The 18444-nt window shown below is 36.4% G+C and overlaps 2 protein-coding genes across 2 annotated transcripts; one reads left to right on the top strand and one right to left on the bottom strand.

Annotated features, from left to right (window-relative positions):
• Positions 1 to 1261: 1261 nt before the first annotated feature.
• LOC144352816 (ganglioside-induced differentiation-associated protein 1-like) lies at positions 1262 to 9526 on the top strand. Its single transcript, XM_085500668.1, has 5 exons — positions 1262 to 1312; positions 3337 to 3529; positions 7206 to 7379; positions 7705 to 7942; positions 8702 to 9526. The coding sequence occupies exons 1-5, from the start codon at positions 1262 to 1264 to the stop codon at positions 9000 to 9002; spliced, it is 957 nt and encodes a 318-aa protein (XP_085356794.1). The 3' UTR covers positions 9003 to 9526.
• Positions 9255 to 17601, bottom strand: LOC144342547 (ectonucleotide pyrophosphatase/phosphodiesterase family member 7-like). Its single transcript, XM_085500372.1, has 6 exons — positions 17387 to 17601; positions 15686 to 15860; positions 14581 to 15188; positions 13978 to 14118; positions 10110 to 10238; positions 9255 to 9872 (listed from the first exon to the last, which is right to left on the bottom strand). Exons 1-6 carry the CDS (start codon positions 17471 to 17473, stop codon positions 9684 to 9686), a joined length of 1329 nt encoding a protein of 442 aa, XP_085356498.1. The 5' UTR covers positions 17474 to 17601; the 3' UTR covers positions 9255 to 9683.
• Between the last annotated feature and the right edge of the window lie 843 nt (positions 17602 to 18444).

Below are 18444 nucleotides of genomic sequence, written 5' to 3'. Positions count from 1 at the left end.
CACTGATATCTAAAGAGCCACTCATTGGATTTTCATGAAACTTGGTACATAGATGGTTTGAACTAATACACAGATTTGATTAGTTTGGGGTAAAACCTCTGAAACGCTATTTACGCCAAGTTAGGTGACCGTGGACGAAATCATTATTTGTCTCAAATCTATGGATGACCAAGGTAATATTCATATAACATTGGTTGATATGTTTCTAGCGAGCAAGATAGACAAAGGCCAAAGTCATATGACCACGATTGGCATATATTTCATCTAGGCAGATTGACCATGATCATAATCATTTTATATTTGATGTCATAAATTACGTTAAATTAATAAGATGAATCTTGCAGGTAATGTTGAGTTTTAGCTGAGTGCCTTGACAATAAAATACTAGTAGACAGTGTTCACATAGATTTTCTGTCAGCCATGACCTTCTTCCACATAAATTGATGAGCTACGGTTTTAGTGGGAATGTAATGTCACTACTGCGCATAATTAGTAAAGGTCATTTCTCAGACTGGTGCCAGGATATTGTATTCTTGTGTCCCCCAGCGGTCGTTACTGGGGCCTCTTTCGTTTATTTTATTTGTGGACGACTTGCCGTTAGTGAGTTCGAACACGGTTCAAGCATGGACGCACATGGTTCAAGTAACCGTGGTTTTAACTCACAGTGCCGTCTACGAAACTGACGAAACTCAAATATTTAGATCAATAAAATCCACCCCTATCATCGTAGGTTTCAGGATGACATACACATGTTCAAATGGTGAGAATTATCGTCATGTCATTCACAAATAAGAAGGCAGCAGTTCATTTTAATATTGCTGTATTTCAGACTTTCTTTCTCAATAGTGTCGCAAATAAAAATTAAGAATCTTGAAGTTCAGTTAACTTTAAATCTTAGTTTCACTGACTATATTCCATGTACCCAGACTAAAGCGCTCAGAGTGTTAGGTTTCATAAAATGAAACTGCTTTAAAAACTGCTTTATTCTCAACCAGGTGGAGACTATAAAAAAAAATTTAAAAAAAATTATTCATAGAATCTTTAAAAAACTAGTCCAACGTAAATTTATTGTTTTAAAATATCAAAAATACGTACAATAAAAGCAATGTCAGTTTTAGAATATCACTAACGCATTTGCGCATGCTCAGACTGAAATCTATTCCCCTGGTGGTTAATATTGGATATCACGTCCGATTCCAAATACGCTCAAGCGAAGCTCAAGTCATTCGTGTGGCGTATTTATATAACAGTGGAAGTTAATATGAATGAGTTAATGCTCTACTATCACCCACTTTCTTATTACTCTCAGAGGGTAGGTATATTATTGTTTTACTATCTGAGTACGTGGCGTCCAATACACATACTATCCCGATGGACTGTGTTAGGTGGAGGTTTCGGGGTTCGCATTGTTGTTCCATGGTTAGAGTTGAATACACTATTTGACCTTGCACTCTTGAACCATAGTCTGTTTTGATTGGTAACTTATCTGTTTATTAGATAGTTTGCGTCATTATACCACTCTTGGTCACGTGATCAGTTCTGTCTGCACGTTTATTAATGGAAAGACCACGCGAAAGTGTTGGTTTATATAATATAACGGGCGTCGGTGTTTGTATAGCTAATCACATGATTAACCTTGTTGTTTCAAGCACAGTCATACTATAAACTATACTTTCTATGTTTCAACATGAAGGTATAATGGTTTCAAGCAAGGTTGGTAATAGGAGCCATGTTTTAAGTATAACAGTCACACTTATGGTTATGTTCTTGTAAATGTCATAAGTAGGACTATCACACTTGAAACCGCACGGCTACAGGGTGTGATTAACGACTTACACGATCAATCAGACCAAAATCCAAACATTGCGTCGCCCATTTCTCTCCAGTGGAAAAGACTTGATCAAAACGCTGAATTCATTGTATTGTCGCACATATCATGTGACGACAAATGTTTCTTGAAACGTCTACAAACAAAACTAAGTTCCACGTAGCGTAGTGGTTAGAGGTACTGACAACCAGTACGAAAGTCTTGATTTTAGCCCAGCTTGACCATTTATTTTCAATAATCTAGAAAGTACTCTTATTCACACATGTAATTCCAATCATTTACACCTTACCAATGTCAAATTGTGTGCGAATTACTAATTCACATGTGCACAAACCAAAACTGTTATCACTAATATGCATATGAAAAAACTGTTACCAGAACTAATCTCTATATGAAAACAATGTGGTGATTACTAGCCTGCATATGACACAAACTGTGGCTGATTACAAATCTACATACTAGAGACAAAAGAACAACTGTGAAGTTACAGAAATTATAACTTATACCACACTTGGTCACGTCATCCTTTGTTCTGACCATGGAGGTAATAAGAACATTTTACTTCCATGGTTCTGACCGTTTGTTTATTTCTGTAAACCGTTTGTTATTATGCAGATTGTAAATTGGTCAAACTTGTATTCCCATGCAAATATAATTTCGACAGTTGTAATAATATGCTTAGTGTAATTACTACAGATAACGGTATTGTCTCAGCTACATAACTGTAACATATTGGCCGGAGTTGACAGGGAGCCCCCCCCCCCCCCACTCAGGATCCATAGGGGGCCGCATGCGCGTTCCCATTTTCTCGAGAAAGAGGGTACTTTTTGACGATCTGTCTCGGGAACATTTTCCCGAGAAAATCGTAGAAAAGGGGGTATTTTTTGCTTGTTTTCCCGAGATTCTCAAAATAGGGGGTGTATTTCAAAACACTTCCGGAGATATACAAAAAAGGGGGGTTTAAAAGGAGTTCTAGACTGAAAAGTTCCCTAGATAGGGGGTGAAATTCATCGGAAAAGCCCGTGAAAGGGGGGGGGTAAATTTTCTTCTTTTCCCTAGATAGGGGGGGGGGTCAAAAAAATGAGGGAACAAGCATAGGCCCCCCTAAATATAGGGAGTGGGGGGGGCCGGGACAGGGAGACAGAATTTTTACTATTGCAACTTACTCCTTACTTTCTAAACGAAGCATTTGTTTCTCTTGTTTTTATGTAAAACCATATTTATTAAAGTTAATGTTCCCACATGAGTTGTTGAACATACTAATTAATTTTTAATTTCATTCAGCTTCTTTCAGTCATAATTCAAGACCAATAAAAGGCAAACACATAGAGAATATAGTGCATTGTTGTTTTTTCGTGTAATATTCATGTGTAATTGGTATTTATGAAAATTATCATTAGTGTTCATATGAAATACAACTGATTGGTTTATGTCTTACAAATCAAGATTCTGAAAGAATACTTTAAATGTTCATTATAATATGTGGCAGTTGTGTGTTTAAACTGTAGGCTGTGTTAATGTTAGAAGAAAAAGGGCTGGAATACAAGAAAACAATTATAGACATACACACTGAGGAATGTCTACAACCAAGCTACTTGGATATAAATCCATTAGGACAGGTTCCAGTAATCAAACACGGTGAAAACAATGTTCCAGATTCCAATACAATTTTAGATTATTTGGACAGCACTTTCCCAGAATGTAAGTATGCACAATGATTTATAAGAAAACTTTGGCATCTATGCGCGGTGATGTTTTTCATCCCGTGTGAGTTTCATTGGGTAGAAACAAAGATATTCACTTTATTCAGATTACATTATATAATATTGTTGTGACCTATTGTTTTGCAGCTGGTATATTTCAGACTGTAAAAGTAACCTATTCTTATGCATATTGTAAATCATCCACACTTGTATTCATATGCACAATGCGTAATTTGATTTTAACCCACGGAATTATCCATAACAGATACAGCCTCTAACGACTGTGTTAATGCAATTGCCTATGAAAAAAAGTATTCAATTATTCGCGAGGAAATATCAAAGCATACACAACTTTTTTGTATTTAAATAAATACACACGTTCAATGCAAACCATTACTAAATCTGTAAATTTTCATGATATAATAAGAAAACCCTCACTGTTGGTTTTGCTCCTTGCACGCTTTCAAAGGATTAAATCCAAGAATCTTGCTTAATATGACAAAAACGCCCTCTGCAACTCAACAAGGACACCAACAAAAGAAAGCAGCGATGAGCACTATGTTATATTTTTTATTCTTATTATTCTGTAGCCGTTTTTGTGTCACTAAGTGAATTTTCTGTACCTTATATTATTAATAATTGGCGGGTTGATAGCTGCAGATGTGATATATAATGAATATCAAAACATGGGACATATTGATCCCATGGTTTTGTTGCTAACCTGAAAACAAAACAAATAGTTCATATTAGATTGGATTAAACTTGGTGCGTCTTCATGCCCACACTTTCTTTATTCTCTAGTTTCTGTAATTTGAGCTGATTTATCCCATCGTCATTATTATCACTCCAAAAGAAGTGAAAATAGGACATACGGCATGATGATTAATTCAATGGTTTTTTTACTCCAAAATTTATAGTAGTACCAATAAGCCATTCTCCAAATATCAGTAGTCTAGAGAAAATATACTGTCAAAATCGATGGAAGCGGAGCGTCACAAACCCCCCACAAGGGAGTCAGACCAGGTGCACTTGAAGCGTAAGCATCTGATGTTAGCATGCCACACCCGCCGTGATGTTCCAAAGTCATGTCAGGGAAAAAATGTCAAATCAAGTTTACTGGACAAGGACAAACACGGCCACATACATAATTAATTGATGAGCAAGAACAAACAAACAAATCTGCAATCATGTTACAGACAGAAATTACATAGGAAGCCACCAAATCATCATGGTGACCAAACAACTTCTTAAATGCACGTTTAAGTCGAGGAATCAGAAACCCTTGGCTTATTGGCGAAGTTGTCGCAGTCAATAGCCGAGATCTGGTCAGGAAATCTGAATACTTAGAACATGCTCCCGAGTAACGCACAAGCTGTGAAATATAAACTCCAAGAGCTGGTTATGTCGGAATGTTACTATCGATATATGGAAATTTCACAATCCTCGGGGGCGGAGCTACGTCACAGACGTTCCACGTTGCTACGACGCGCACCACTGTACATGCATTTCTATGGGCTCTGTGCGCGCTGCTGTGGAACGCCGGTCGAGCTGGTGAAAATTCGAGAAAACAACACAAACTCAACTTTGAAGTAATCCCGAACAGCCAAATTTATATATGTTACACACGTAGGGCTAATCTTGTTACACTGTTCAGAGGAGTCTCAACAATCATCCCAAAGTACCGTTTTCTGCGAGTTTTGGGCCTTTGTTTTCACCGCCGCAGGTTGCCAGGCGGTGAAAATGCCCGGATGTCCGCCCCCGAGGATAGCAAAATTAAGATCAAATTCGAGTAGTAGAAGCAGAATTCAGTGTCAGTAGTATCCTTAATTTTAAGTTTATTAGGATAAATAGCAAGTAAATAACTACTGAACTGGGACTTGCCCACCACAAAGAACAAATATGTTGTCAATGAGAAAATTAATCATTTTCACTATATCATCTTTAAATTAATCATTTGCACTAAATCATTTTCAGTATACTTCTGTCTTGAATCTGTGTGATTTTGAACAAAGTAGCTTAATATACGATTAAAGACTAAATACTTATATCGACGTCTGCCATTTTTGTAAAAGAAACATTGAAAAATTAAATCTTTAAGTAAGTTGGGAATGTGGTATAGTGGTATAAAGTGTGGGAAAATGTCAGCCCAAACCAATCAGCCAAAAAGATTTGTTTATAGCTGCACTGTTGAGCGGAGCTTATCACATGAGTAATTGTCCGTCGTCGTCCGTCGTCGTCAGTGTCAACGTTTTCGACTTCTTCTTGAAAACTATCATTCTTATTGTTTTGATACTTCGTGTATATGTACCTTGGGCAGACCTCTCAGATTTGTTCATTTCGTGATGATATCTTAAATTCTCTAATTTTGATGAATATTTTTATCACTTTTGGTAAAAAGTGATATTTTTTCAACTTCTTGTTGAAAACTGCATGTATTACATGTTGGTCACTCTCAGAGTTGTTCATTTCGTGATGAGATCTTCAATTTTCTAATTTTGATGAGGCAAACCTCTATCACATATGTTCATTTTCTAATGGTATCTTCAATTCTTTTATTTAAATGTACATTTTTAACATCGGAGATATCTCAGCCGAGAGGTTGCTTGTTCATTTACACACCATGGCAAAAGAGAGAGTCCACTATGCACTGAACACTAAATGAGCAATAAATTGAAATGTGTGTGTGTGGGGCAAATAGTCATCAACAATAATGCGGGTATGGATTGTAATATAATTAACTCAGCACCAGCTGGGGACATGCAACCACTGCTATAATTAATGAATTGGGCAAATGATACGACTATTATATCATATAACCATATATGGCCATATAACCTCATAATATGCATATCTGTATTATCCCAAGCACTGATGTTGAAAAAACAATGCGACAAGTGCAATATTGAAGACATCCAACAAGAAATGTGGCTATCAGTCAGGATGACCATATATGGTCATGTGATCTCATTAAAAATCACAACCATAATATCTCAAGTTTCACAGAGAAACGAACATAACTAATGCTGCTAGATATATTGTCACATAATCTCCATAATCTATACGAACGTTCATTTTATAAAGATATCCGTAGTTTCTATTTTCGACCATCTGGATCGCTTTAATATTTAGTTTTAGTAGAATAACAATTTTTTGATATGTAGTTTACCTCGATAATGTATGCTTATTTCCCATTAGGTTTTTATCCTATACACAGAGAGCACAATGTTGTTTATCAGTTGAACGCATTATTCAAATACTTCTTAAATCTTCGCAGTTATTTTTGGAGAAAAATTATTAAAAAGAACCCCTAAGATGGAGAGATAATAAAATTAATAATAATCAGCTATATTTTATACGATTATGATTGGTGATTTTATTCCATGGAAACTACATGTGCTACAATAACACATAATTTACAGTGTTCACATCCGTTCATTCAAAACCTTCATGACTATATATATATATATATATATATATATATATATATATATATATATATATATATATATATATATATATATATATATATATATATATATATATATATATATATATATATATATATATATATATATATATAATGATAAGTGAGTCTATTCATTATAACTTTTTAAACTTTAATTACAATGTCACTAAATATTGGATGGTAACTTTACAATGATTATATTCTGCAGCTCTTAGGCTTCAACCCGACGAGGCTACACCAGAAGGCCAGAGGGTACGACGATGGCGAAACCGCATCAATGATATACGTATAGAACCCATCTCGTTTGGTTGTGTCTCATTATTTAGGGAGGCTCTGACAAGAAATTCCACGGTTCCTAAATTTATTTCCAAGCATATGACACGTAATATATTTCAACTTACATCCGATACGTTTTAGTTGTAGATTTACTATCCCATATCTATTGGTAATGCTAGTTATACTATATATTGTCAACGTTTTCCCGCGCATCACGTCTAATAGTGTGTGCTACTATTTGTTATATAAAAAAACTGATAATTTCATTACGCGTTTCTATTGGAGATGTATACTATAATATTGATTTGAAGTGATGGATGTACATTTCCAATCAAGTAAGATGTAAGAGTTTAAGGTGTGACATGCACTGCATGCGATACATACATTCTGAAAATCGATTTTGATAAAATCGATTTGTTTCTTTTCACCAGGAGACATCAGAGCAGGTCGTAATGATGATAAAACCAATGTAATGAATATGATGAAAAGATACCCAAAGTATAAAGAAATATACGAAGGTAAATTAGTTCATTGGGATGAATTTAGGAAAGCTTTTGACAGCCTTGAAAAAGTTCAAAAAGAAATATTGGTTCTTGATGTGGTGTTAGATGAATTGGACGATGAACTACGGGACACAAAGAAGGAATTCCCTGAAGGTAAAATTACACTGTTTTAATTATTCAGACCGTCAAGTAAAGAGTACGATCCTCACAATTGTGCCCAGTAATTTACAACCGCATACTTACAGAGTTGTAGATTTACTTCAAATGTATGTAGAATCAATTGATATATGAAATGGTAACATCTCGTAGTACTTAAAATGAACTTCCTTCCCATGTTAGACACACTGCTAAAATTCAATCTGCATTACTACCTTATTTGTTTTGTTGCACAATTATACTGATTATTTTAACCTTTACCAATTAGTAAGTTAAAAGTTGGTAGATAGGTAGGTAGGTAGGTAGGTAGGTAGGTAGGTAGGTAATAATAATTTAAAGTTGCACAACTACATACTGTTATAACGATATATGGCCAAAATAAAACAAAGTATATAGTTCCAACATAGTTATAGGCTTATGAGTTACTATAGCTTTTTACTTAACAATATTCATATATATATAGTTTTATAAGTGAGAAGACATCCATTTACAATTTAACGTTATCCTTTGAAAATAACGTTTCTAAAATATCGTTTACATCCATAGTATCTGGCAAATCACACATTTCTATTGCAGACAAGCAGTCTGCAATTGAATATAAAATGAGTGATAGAACACAGCATCGATACATACCAAACAATTACCACTCAGGTGTTCATATCTACCGGTTTCTATTCTGAGTGGTCCCCTTACGTAACTTAGCAATAACCAAACGGATTTGAATGGAATATTTAACAGTACATTATTTCATTATATCATCAACAGATAGTGATGACTACTGGCTGCTGGGATCTAACTTCACTGCTGCTGATGTATACGTAGCAGTTTTACTAAACCGCCTTCGTTTCCTAGGTCTGCAGCATCATTTTGAATCCAAATCACTAATTTCTGCTTACTGGGAGAGATTACACCGTAGACCGAGTTTCCGAGCAGCATGTGTTGATGTTCCGACGTTATATGGAATGGCAAGAAGGATAATTGGAAATAAATTTAAAGCATATTTACCAGTTATGATTGGAATCGGTGTTATTGCTGCAGCCGTTTTTTATGGGAGGAAATACATTAAATGAAACTTGGAGATGAGATCATCTTCTCACATTTAAACTGTTAAAGTGATACATACTTGTTGACAAAACTTATGGGTATCTACAGTAGGCAGACAGTATTGGTCAAATTGTATGGATCCAACAATTGCAATTATTGCTGTAACGTATTAATAGCCATATCTGGTTGTGTTTTGTAAGGGGGAGGGTTAATTTTTATTTTTTTTAATGTATATGTCAGTATTTGTATTGAAATAACCCGGTCAAATTTATAGAACATTATTTTGAATGAACACGTAATTTACTATGTTAACACAATATAAACGAATAATCAGCAGAAAAGTCATGCAAAGTTGAGACCAGTAAACAAGGCTACATATAAAAAAAAAACATTACAAAAGCCAGTAAAACAGGCCACACAGATTTCGTAGTACGTCTGGTTTAAACAATATAATAAGAGGTCCACTCACTGAAAAATCAATAGTGTTCATGATTTTGATTATTGGAAATCAGTACTTCAATCGATCAATCATTAAATCAATCAATTAAAATCATTGTTATTTTTTCTTGCTTACAATACTTCGCACTTTTGACAGAAATCACCAATCAAATCCTGGACAAAATCACACAATAACTATATATTACAGTTGAAGCTAGAAACACCCACCTTTGTTAAAACATACAAATAAAGCAGGTAAATATGTTATACTAAACGAATTGTATGTTGATATTTGTTAAATATACCAATATTGATAACAAAACCGATGGGATACTGCAAACGACGTTTGGGTTACTAGAGGGTTTGACGTCAAGGAGATCGCTGACATTGTCCAATGAGCCATTACACGGAGATGGTGATATTCCAAGCAGCTCGCACATCAGAGGATATATATTCACCTGGAAAATGTAGCAAGATAGAGGTGACAATTGCGACAAGATGCACAATTTTTATTTTCGCGCGGGGTTTCTTACAAAGAGAACTTTTAAGATGTTAATATCCTGGAAAGCGTCAACATTATAAAACTAATCGAATGAATTGTTATAGGGATAAACACATTTCACGATAATATATTTTGATAGAATTGTAACAGAGATTTCGAATAATTTGCATATAATTAGATTAGGTTTACTTACAGATTCGAAGGAACCTCTTTCGTATCCAACTTTAAATCTGGGGCCATATCCATAAAATATTGACTTCATTTCCGAATGTAGAAAATCATAGCCATGCTCTGACAACGTAGTTTCATTAGTCGTATGGGACTGTAAATCAAAGAAAGCAAAGTTTAGTAATGCCCGTATTTGAAGGTGAGAATTCGGTTGCTATTATTATAAGGCTAAATGTCAATTTGAGGAAGCACTTTTGACATATACATATCCCCATGGAGGAGAGAGAGAGAGAGATGGAGAAAGAGATATGTTATATAAGATGATTTTAGTAAAGTATATGTTGTCTATATTAACAATCGATTTTTGTTGCACAAATAATAAATGACAATTTCAGTATATATATTCAATAGTTGTGTAACAATCCAAACATTGAAATATTACATGTTACTCTCTTACTCCTTCTCATGTGCAAATTATGATATACCAATCAAAACCGGTTAAAATTGGGTAGATTACAGTAACATAGGAGAGCCTATTGTTTCCAGAATTGTACATGTTTAATCTGGACACGTTTCACTTTGAAGGTATACACACAAGATAGCGGGACTTCATGTACGACACTTGCACGGTAACCAGGACACGGTGTATATGCATTATTATATTATTACCAAACGCTTCAGCGTGGTATTAAGAGTTTGTTTTCAGGGGTGGGTGATACCAAGGTGGGAAATGGATGCACATAAGGGGTTAATTCCTTGAATTGCACTATAGAGGGTTCAGGCCGAAATACAATATATAGTGTTTTCATGTTTCGTCTGATATTTCTGTCGTATTCCGCGGCTGTAAGTAATGCACGATTTGTTCCGAAATTCAGTATTTTGTGTGCATTCCAGGGTTATTCGTTTTTTGCTGAAAACACCCCTATTTTTTAATGACAGAGTCGAATAGTTTCACTCCCACTGGGAAATCTGCATTGTTGCTTGAATGAGAGATAATTAAACACGTTTCCCAGACCGGCGAAAGAGTATGCAACAGCCAATTTTAACAGCCTGTCACATGATTTTAGTCTGAATGTCAACATGAAAAGAGGCTAGTCCATTATACGCAAGAATAATTGGGAGTAGAATATGTGAGGGATAGTATCAACAGAGATATGTATACTGGAAAGTAATAACTATCATACTTTTGCACTCTGAGCATTCCTGTTTTAGTATATTGGTTTGAAAATGTTGAACTTGCATGATTTGCAATGTATTTTTTTTACTCAAACTCCCCTATTGATCGAATTCCGGGTTTGAACGAGAACGACACACCACGTGATTCATTTGAATACAATGCTGAAGGCATGCCGTGCTACTGTGGTACTCCACTGACGGGATGACTTACTAGTACTGCATGCTACAACTTCGCTTCTGATGTTGCTTGCTAGCCGTGGATTGAATGAATCTTGATTAAAATGTTGCTCATTTGGCGTTGGTAATCTTTATTTGGAACTGGGTAACGCCGCAACGTCGCCAGCAGAAACCTCCTGGTACTTCGTACTATGATAAAACTCAGTCAACATACACCAAGTTCTGTCAATCGTAGTATTCCATGTGATGTACACCTAATATGCAAAAAATGTTGCTAAACTGGATAAAAATAGCAGACGAACATTTATTTACAAAATAAAATACTTCGGTTGCCAATGAAAACAAGCCGGTAAAAAACAAGCAATATGTTTTCGGCTGTTACCATGGTAGGACATGAACGTGAAGCTAACGTCGATTTATAACTAAAACCAGGCACCTTATACGAGGTTCGCAAAATAACATTCAGTCTTTAGAAGTCACTTTATTTTATTGCTAGGACGTATTCAGCCGTTAAATGTATTATTTCCAACCGTTTTGTGATAGTATTTTCTAGATTGGAGGCAGCATTTAGATTTTATTCAAAGTTCAATTGGGATTACGTTGACAGTGTAACAATGTCGGCGCCAGTGATCTCTTACCAGTGCGCAACGTAGCCAGAATAAAAGGCATGATCATTTGGCCACTGCTATTACAAGACTGGTAGGAGGTAATAAATTTGGGGCGAAAGTATTAAAAAAAACAGATTGCCATGGTAGCGGTGGGTCAGGATTGTTTTTCCAATTAGTGATGGTACGATCTGCCTATCAAGTTTGAACAAAATCAGCCAAGCCAAAAAAAATCACAGAAGAGTTAAAAAGCCATTCCTGGTGAACAGTTACTCTAACTTTGGGGTCAAATTTCTCATTAATGAAAAAAAATATAAAAAATTCAAATAGTAACTTTGTACCCACACTCAAATCGAGTACAATGAGCTATGTCTGAGGTGTTGTATCACAGGGAATTGGACAAACTTATGTATTTTAATAAATTATTGAATAATAAAATGTTATATAACTTTTCTTTTACCCCCTCCCCTTCCTGGTATCTAAATCAAGTAATCACTATTTTTATTTTGTAAACACATTTCCGTCTGCTATTTTTGTCAGGTTCAAATCGTTCACCAATCGTTCATTTTTGGCATGTTAGATGTATATCACATAGAATACTAGGATTGGGAGAACTTAATGTATGTTGACCACTTGGAAACTGAGTTTTATCAATCTTGAAGGGCTCTCTGAACATCCACCCGCAGCCTGGACCCGCAGTAAAATCAGCCTTTTCACTTTGGCGCGTAGATGTTTTGACTTGACAAGTTGTTTGACAGCGAGCAAAAAGATTGTGCGACGCGCATCGTCGGCGGCGTCTTTTTTATGACGTTTTGAACACTTAGTCAATTTGAGCAGTATTTATTCGGACAATGACTCAAGTTTAGACGTCTGATTATTTTATTTTCACACGTACAGTGACACGCGTTCTACACTGACACGCGTTGCTAGGTCGCAGCACTGTCTTGGAGCATATTAATGGGCAATTGGGTTCCCCGACCTAAATTTCTATCCCGATTTGTTGCACGTTCTTTCTTTAATATGAAATAATCAAATATGGGACACATGTATAATAACAGAACCCCATACCCATCCAGTGGCTTCGCTCGTGAAAGTACGGCAGCAGGATACACCGCATCACTCGTGAAAATAACTTCCATACGCAATGAAAGCCACGGGGAGGGTATGGGGTTCTGTCATAATACTTCATTATCACTGAAAACATTTCCCCCTGAAATAAATTCCAGTGAAAATGCCATTTCCCTCACACTCTATTGAGACACAGCACAGTGAAAATTGGATTCACATGTAATGCTTGAAAACATGTCAGCTAAAATAAATTAAGTGAAATTCTACGTGACTTCATAAGAGTTGGAAATGAACAAATTACACCCGACCCTACCACTCTATACACAATGTAAACTACACCCCAAAACATCGTTTCGCCCATGGGTACTATCGTGTTTCACCAGTGTATTCTATTTGACTTCAGGAGAAATTGAAATAAACAAATTAATTATAATTTCAGCCTCTAGTTGAGCACTGATTAAATCATAAACTACCTCGTCTTTATGTCAACTTTAAGTTATTCATTGCCCACATCAGTGACTTCAAAATATATGTTTCAATCCCAAGAATTTAACTCGCTGTTAATTGCATGGGAGTGCCAGTCTTTCATGAATTTCCATTGTCATGTCAATTTCTTGCGATTACTGGGAACATGAAGCTGTAACTAAATCCTGGTATAAGCACCGGTTAGGCAGGCTTGAACTATGCATGTGAAGCCACCTGAGAGGTATATTCAATCCAACAGATTTCTCATTGTTTGGTAACTATTTGCTGCAAATGCAGCAAAAATCAATATAAAAATATTACCCACACAGCATTCTACAGGTTACTTGTATATATTATTATTACATTTCGCATACTGTCAGAAAGAGTTGAATAATAAATTACCATGACAAGATTCCATGGTGGATTGGCTAACAAGAGAATGTCCAGAATCCTCTCATTGTGCTTGTAGTGTAAATAGTCCGGTGTTTCGTCTTTTTTGTAAACATTCATTTCATGGTGGCATTCCTTTAGCTGTTGGTACACCTAGAAGTGGATAAGGTTATTATAATACAGTAGCTTCAAGAAATCTACAAACTTGAAACAATAAAGCAAGAATTATACCTCAGATGATGCGAAGATCATATGTATTAATATCCGATATGATTTGAAAATGACAACATGCAAATAATGCAAACTATATGTATTAGTTGTGTTCAGGCAGCACTCTATTAAGAGCTAAAACCGATTTCATATTTGTATTATTTATTGTACCAAAGTGTGTTTACAGTAAGCAAGGAAGAGCCAAAAATGTTTGATTTTTCAGTGCATTCCGTGCTAGGAGGTCTTAAACACGGGTAGGCTTTAGATCTTACTCATCGTTTCATAACCCGTACTAAGTGTTTTCTTAGTACGGGATAACGATTTTGACCTTTTCGCTTGTGCTAATGAGATGAGCGTGAACACATCTAATATTATCATCGGTTTTGACTTTGAGATTTTGCTCACCTCTTCTCGTTTTTCTAACTTTGGATTCAAATATCCAACTGCGCCATTGAGAGGAATCCAAAAATCCACGTCATTTTCACTGATGCAATCCCATACACGAATGACGTCTCCAGGTGTTGTGTGGCCATGGTCACTGGTGATAATTATATTCATGTCCTCCAGTAAGTTGTATTCATTCAATTCGTCCAGTAGATATGCCAGCCCGTCATCTATTTCACTAATCATATCCATTGTCTCAGAAGAGTCCATACCTGTATCGTGTAGCATCGTATCTAACTGTGCGTGGTAGAGCAGTACTACGTCCAAATCATCATCTCGGAACCAAGTCACAACATCATCAATACGTTTCTTAAAAGGTAAATTATACCATCTCCACTCCGTGTTAGCCACATCCTTATTTGGACGAACACCTTTAATTTCAACTGATCCACCAGGGTACATGTATGTACCTGACGTGAGACCGCTGAAATTGGCACTAACCCAGATCGGTTCTGCACCTGTATCAAACCACTCTGAGGCGTTGCATGTGTGTTCGTAATCTAAAATTATCCCAGTCTCTAGATCATAATAATTATTATTCACAACACCGTGACTTTCTGTGTACAAGCCTAAAATATAAATATATATTATATATGCAAGTCTATAGTTCGGTTTATGTGAAAGGGATAACAGCAATGGCGATTGGTGACAGAAATAAGAGTGTTATATCGCCAATATGTGGCATATATTTAGTACAATCATTCGCAGTAGTGCCATACACACGCACTAACATTTTCGCTCAGAGAATAGGGAAAACTATATTCATCCGGCAAATATATCACTTTATTATGTTTATTATATTAAGTGTTTATTTTACAAATTACTGCGACTCTATATGTTTTTTCACGGTTGTTTGTGTGACACGCAGAACATTTCCCAGCTATGCTGACAACGTTTACACTATTAAAATCTTCATAGCGAATACCGTAACCTAAATTATAATATATGTTGTGGTGGCTGTGTGGATGTACATTTCGGCATAGCATAAATTGTTAAACCAACGATACATTAATTGCGGATGGTCTATGGCTAGTTAATGTGTTGGTATTTGAGCTAGAATTCGTACCTGTTGCAATTGTGTACGTACTAGGTATTGATATCGTTGGAAATGGAGGTATTGTCATATTAGCTTTTACACCATCAATACCAATTTGCTTCAGGTTAGGCATGTCAGCGTTGAAATGATCATAACGTAAGCCATCTAGGAGTACCAGTAATAGTTTATCGCCACCACTAGATGCCTGTAAAATGATAATGATCGTGTATTGACAGAACAAGACAGCACATAATTTAGGCATTATGGTTATGTAATTATGACTAGAAAAGTGCTTGTTAAGCGCGGTAGTCGTCGCGCTGCGCATGCGCGCGATATATGGGTCTCATATAAACAAAGATGGTGACTTTGACTGTTGCGCAGATCAATGGGTACGAACTGAGACGTATCCAAGCTTTAATTAGGTAATTTTTATGTGATTGGAAGGTATTGAAGGAGCCACCGGCGGTAATCAGTGCAAGCCAAGCCCAGGTGAAACCTCATACTTGTGATTTCCATTTAGAGAGCGCATTGGATTGTAGGAAAATCAACACAAATGTCGCACATGCGCAGCGCGACGACTACCGCGCTTTAACCTTAAAATTCAACTAGGCCTCGAGAGACACGTTGGTAACGCTTATAAAGTTGGAGGCGGTAGCTTTTTACATCTTGCAGTTTATTGCGAACATACATCCACATATATTTCAACCTTGAACTTTGACATGTAGTTCTTAACATCTGTTTAAACAATTTGTGGGCGTAGTTATTTTCTTTGGGAATTCCATTGCAAAACTACACAAACGCGTAAGTCGGCTCTTCTAAAATATGTTAATTTATTCTGAATCACTGGCATGGGAATGACAATCAATAACAGTCGGTGTCTGCATTTGCCAAATCATTCCACTGTGTTTTATGCGTGTTTGTCTCTCGTGTTCATTGTGTTTTATCACCAACATTTTATTGAATAACTGACAGTATGTCCGAGAGATCCGAATGATTTTAAAACATTGAGGTCGCCTATCGACGCCGCGGATAAATTCACACCCGATCACCGTTTGTGTTTTACGTAGTGAAATTAGAGTGGTGCTACTTTGATCCAGGTGTTTATAATTGCCGTTGAAACACGTGTTGTGAACACTAGCGTTGCGTTCGGGGAACTTCGTCTCGCTTGGTTGGTGTCACTTATACGTAGAGATACCATATTCGACCTTAATGAATACACATTAGGTCATTACAGATAGTCCAGTTTTATTCACACAAGCAGAGAGCTGAGGTAACCCCTCGCTGTACCGTTCCCTCCTTCCCTTTACAAAGGTTACAAACTCTCTACATTCAAAACACTAAGGCGCGGCGTAGTAAACATGTGATCAGCCAATCGCTGCAGTCGTTGGCACAATCACGTGATTACCAGGGATGTGACTTTAATACGGATAAAGCCTTGCAAAGTTTCCACTACTAAATACAATAAGTAAACAGGGTATTCATCCAATTCCCGTTATATACGTTTATAATCCCCCTGCAAGTTGTCGATTCTAAACAATAGTCTAACGGCGTGTGATGGGAATGTGCGATCGTGAAGTCGTTATCATAACACAAATATGTCTCCATAGACTATATAGTGACCTCATTACCAGAGATTCGCGTAACTTTGTTGTGTTGGTTGAAACAACGTTGCCACCTTTTGTAGCTATCCCTCGACATGATGTTAGAATTCACTTCAAATTACATACATACCTGGTGTGTACAGGACACGTCATTACTTAGAATAATTAAAAAGACGATGTACAAATGAATGTACTCTTCACTAGACATCGGCCGCATTTTATACAATGTTCAGCACAGCGTTGGCACGGTACTGACGTCATAGGTCAAATATAACACCACAGTAAAAGTAGCCGAGATTGTATGCAGAGTCTGGTTGACTGCCCGGGTTGACTGCCTCAAAGAATACCTATTCTTATTACTCATTCAGCGGTTGTATTAACATTGAATGACATGTTAAAAAGCTTAAGTTATGTTCGGAGCTATGATGAGGACCCACTGTTTAATAATGAATCATCAGACAGTGGAAATTAAAGTTTCAAGCCGGTACTATACACCAGAGACAAGTCGGTAGGCTGGTTGGCGATGCCGGCGAGGCAAACCCTAAAACGCAGAATTCCGGAATTCCGGCTTGAATTCCGGCCGGAATCCGGAATTGCATTAAAATAATATATTAATTACAAGAGGACTTTAATTAGTCCAATTTATGCCAGTCATATATTTTGGTGGCAAAATAAATTGTGGTTATCTATAAATTCTCCAGACTATATTTGAATCGGGCATGCATGTGAGTTCATATTATACCTTTTATGTTTTAAGTAAGACTTAAAGTGCCTGTGAAATGGTCATCCACACATTTTCCATTTTGGATTTGTGTTCCAATAAATTAGACAGTTATTGATTTTTTGGTTGAAAATGATTACTGGTGTTCGAGTAAATTTGAGATATTTACCGGGTTGTAGGTGGACACCTATCCCGGAACAGTCGACTCGCGACTATTTCCGTCTCTATCTGAAGTAAAAAGGCGACACCAAACGACAAAGTATAAGAGGAAGCCATACACTTGCACTGTACTTTTATTATACTGCGTCATTTAACGATACATATTTTTTGAAACGTTGTATTGTTGGCGGGCTTAGCAATGCGTATAGTAATAGTGTGAGAATTTATGCGTTTCCAGACGATCCGAAAGGTGTGACATCAGTAGACAAAAGCCGTAAAATCAATTAGAAAAAGTTGAGATGGACATA

Source organism: Saccoglossus kowalevskii, chromosome 6 (genome assembly GCF_978046115.1).
Source record: "Saccoglossus kowalevskii chromosome 6, keSacKowa6.1, whole genome shotgun sequence".
NCBI classification, from domain to species: domain Eukaryota; kingdom Metazoa; phylum Hemichordata; class Enteropneusta; family Harrimaniidae; genus Saccoglossus; species Saccoglossus kowalevskii.
This window is presented reverse-complemented; position numbering and strand designations above follow the sequence as displayed.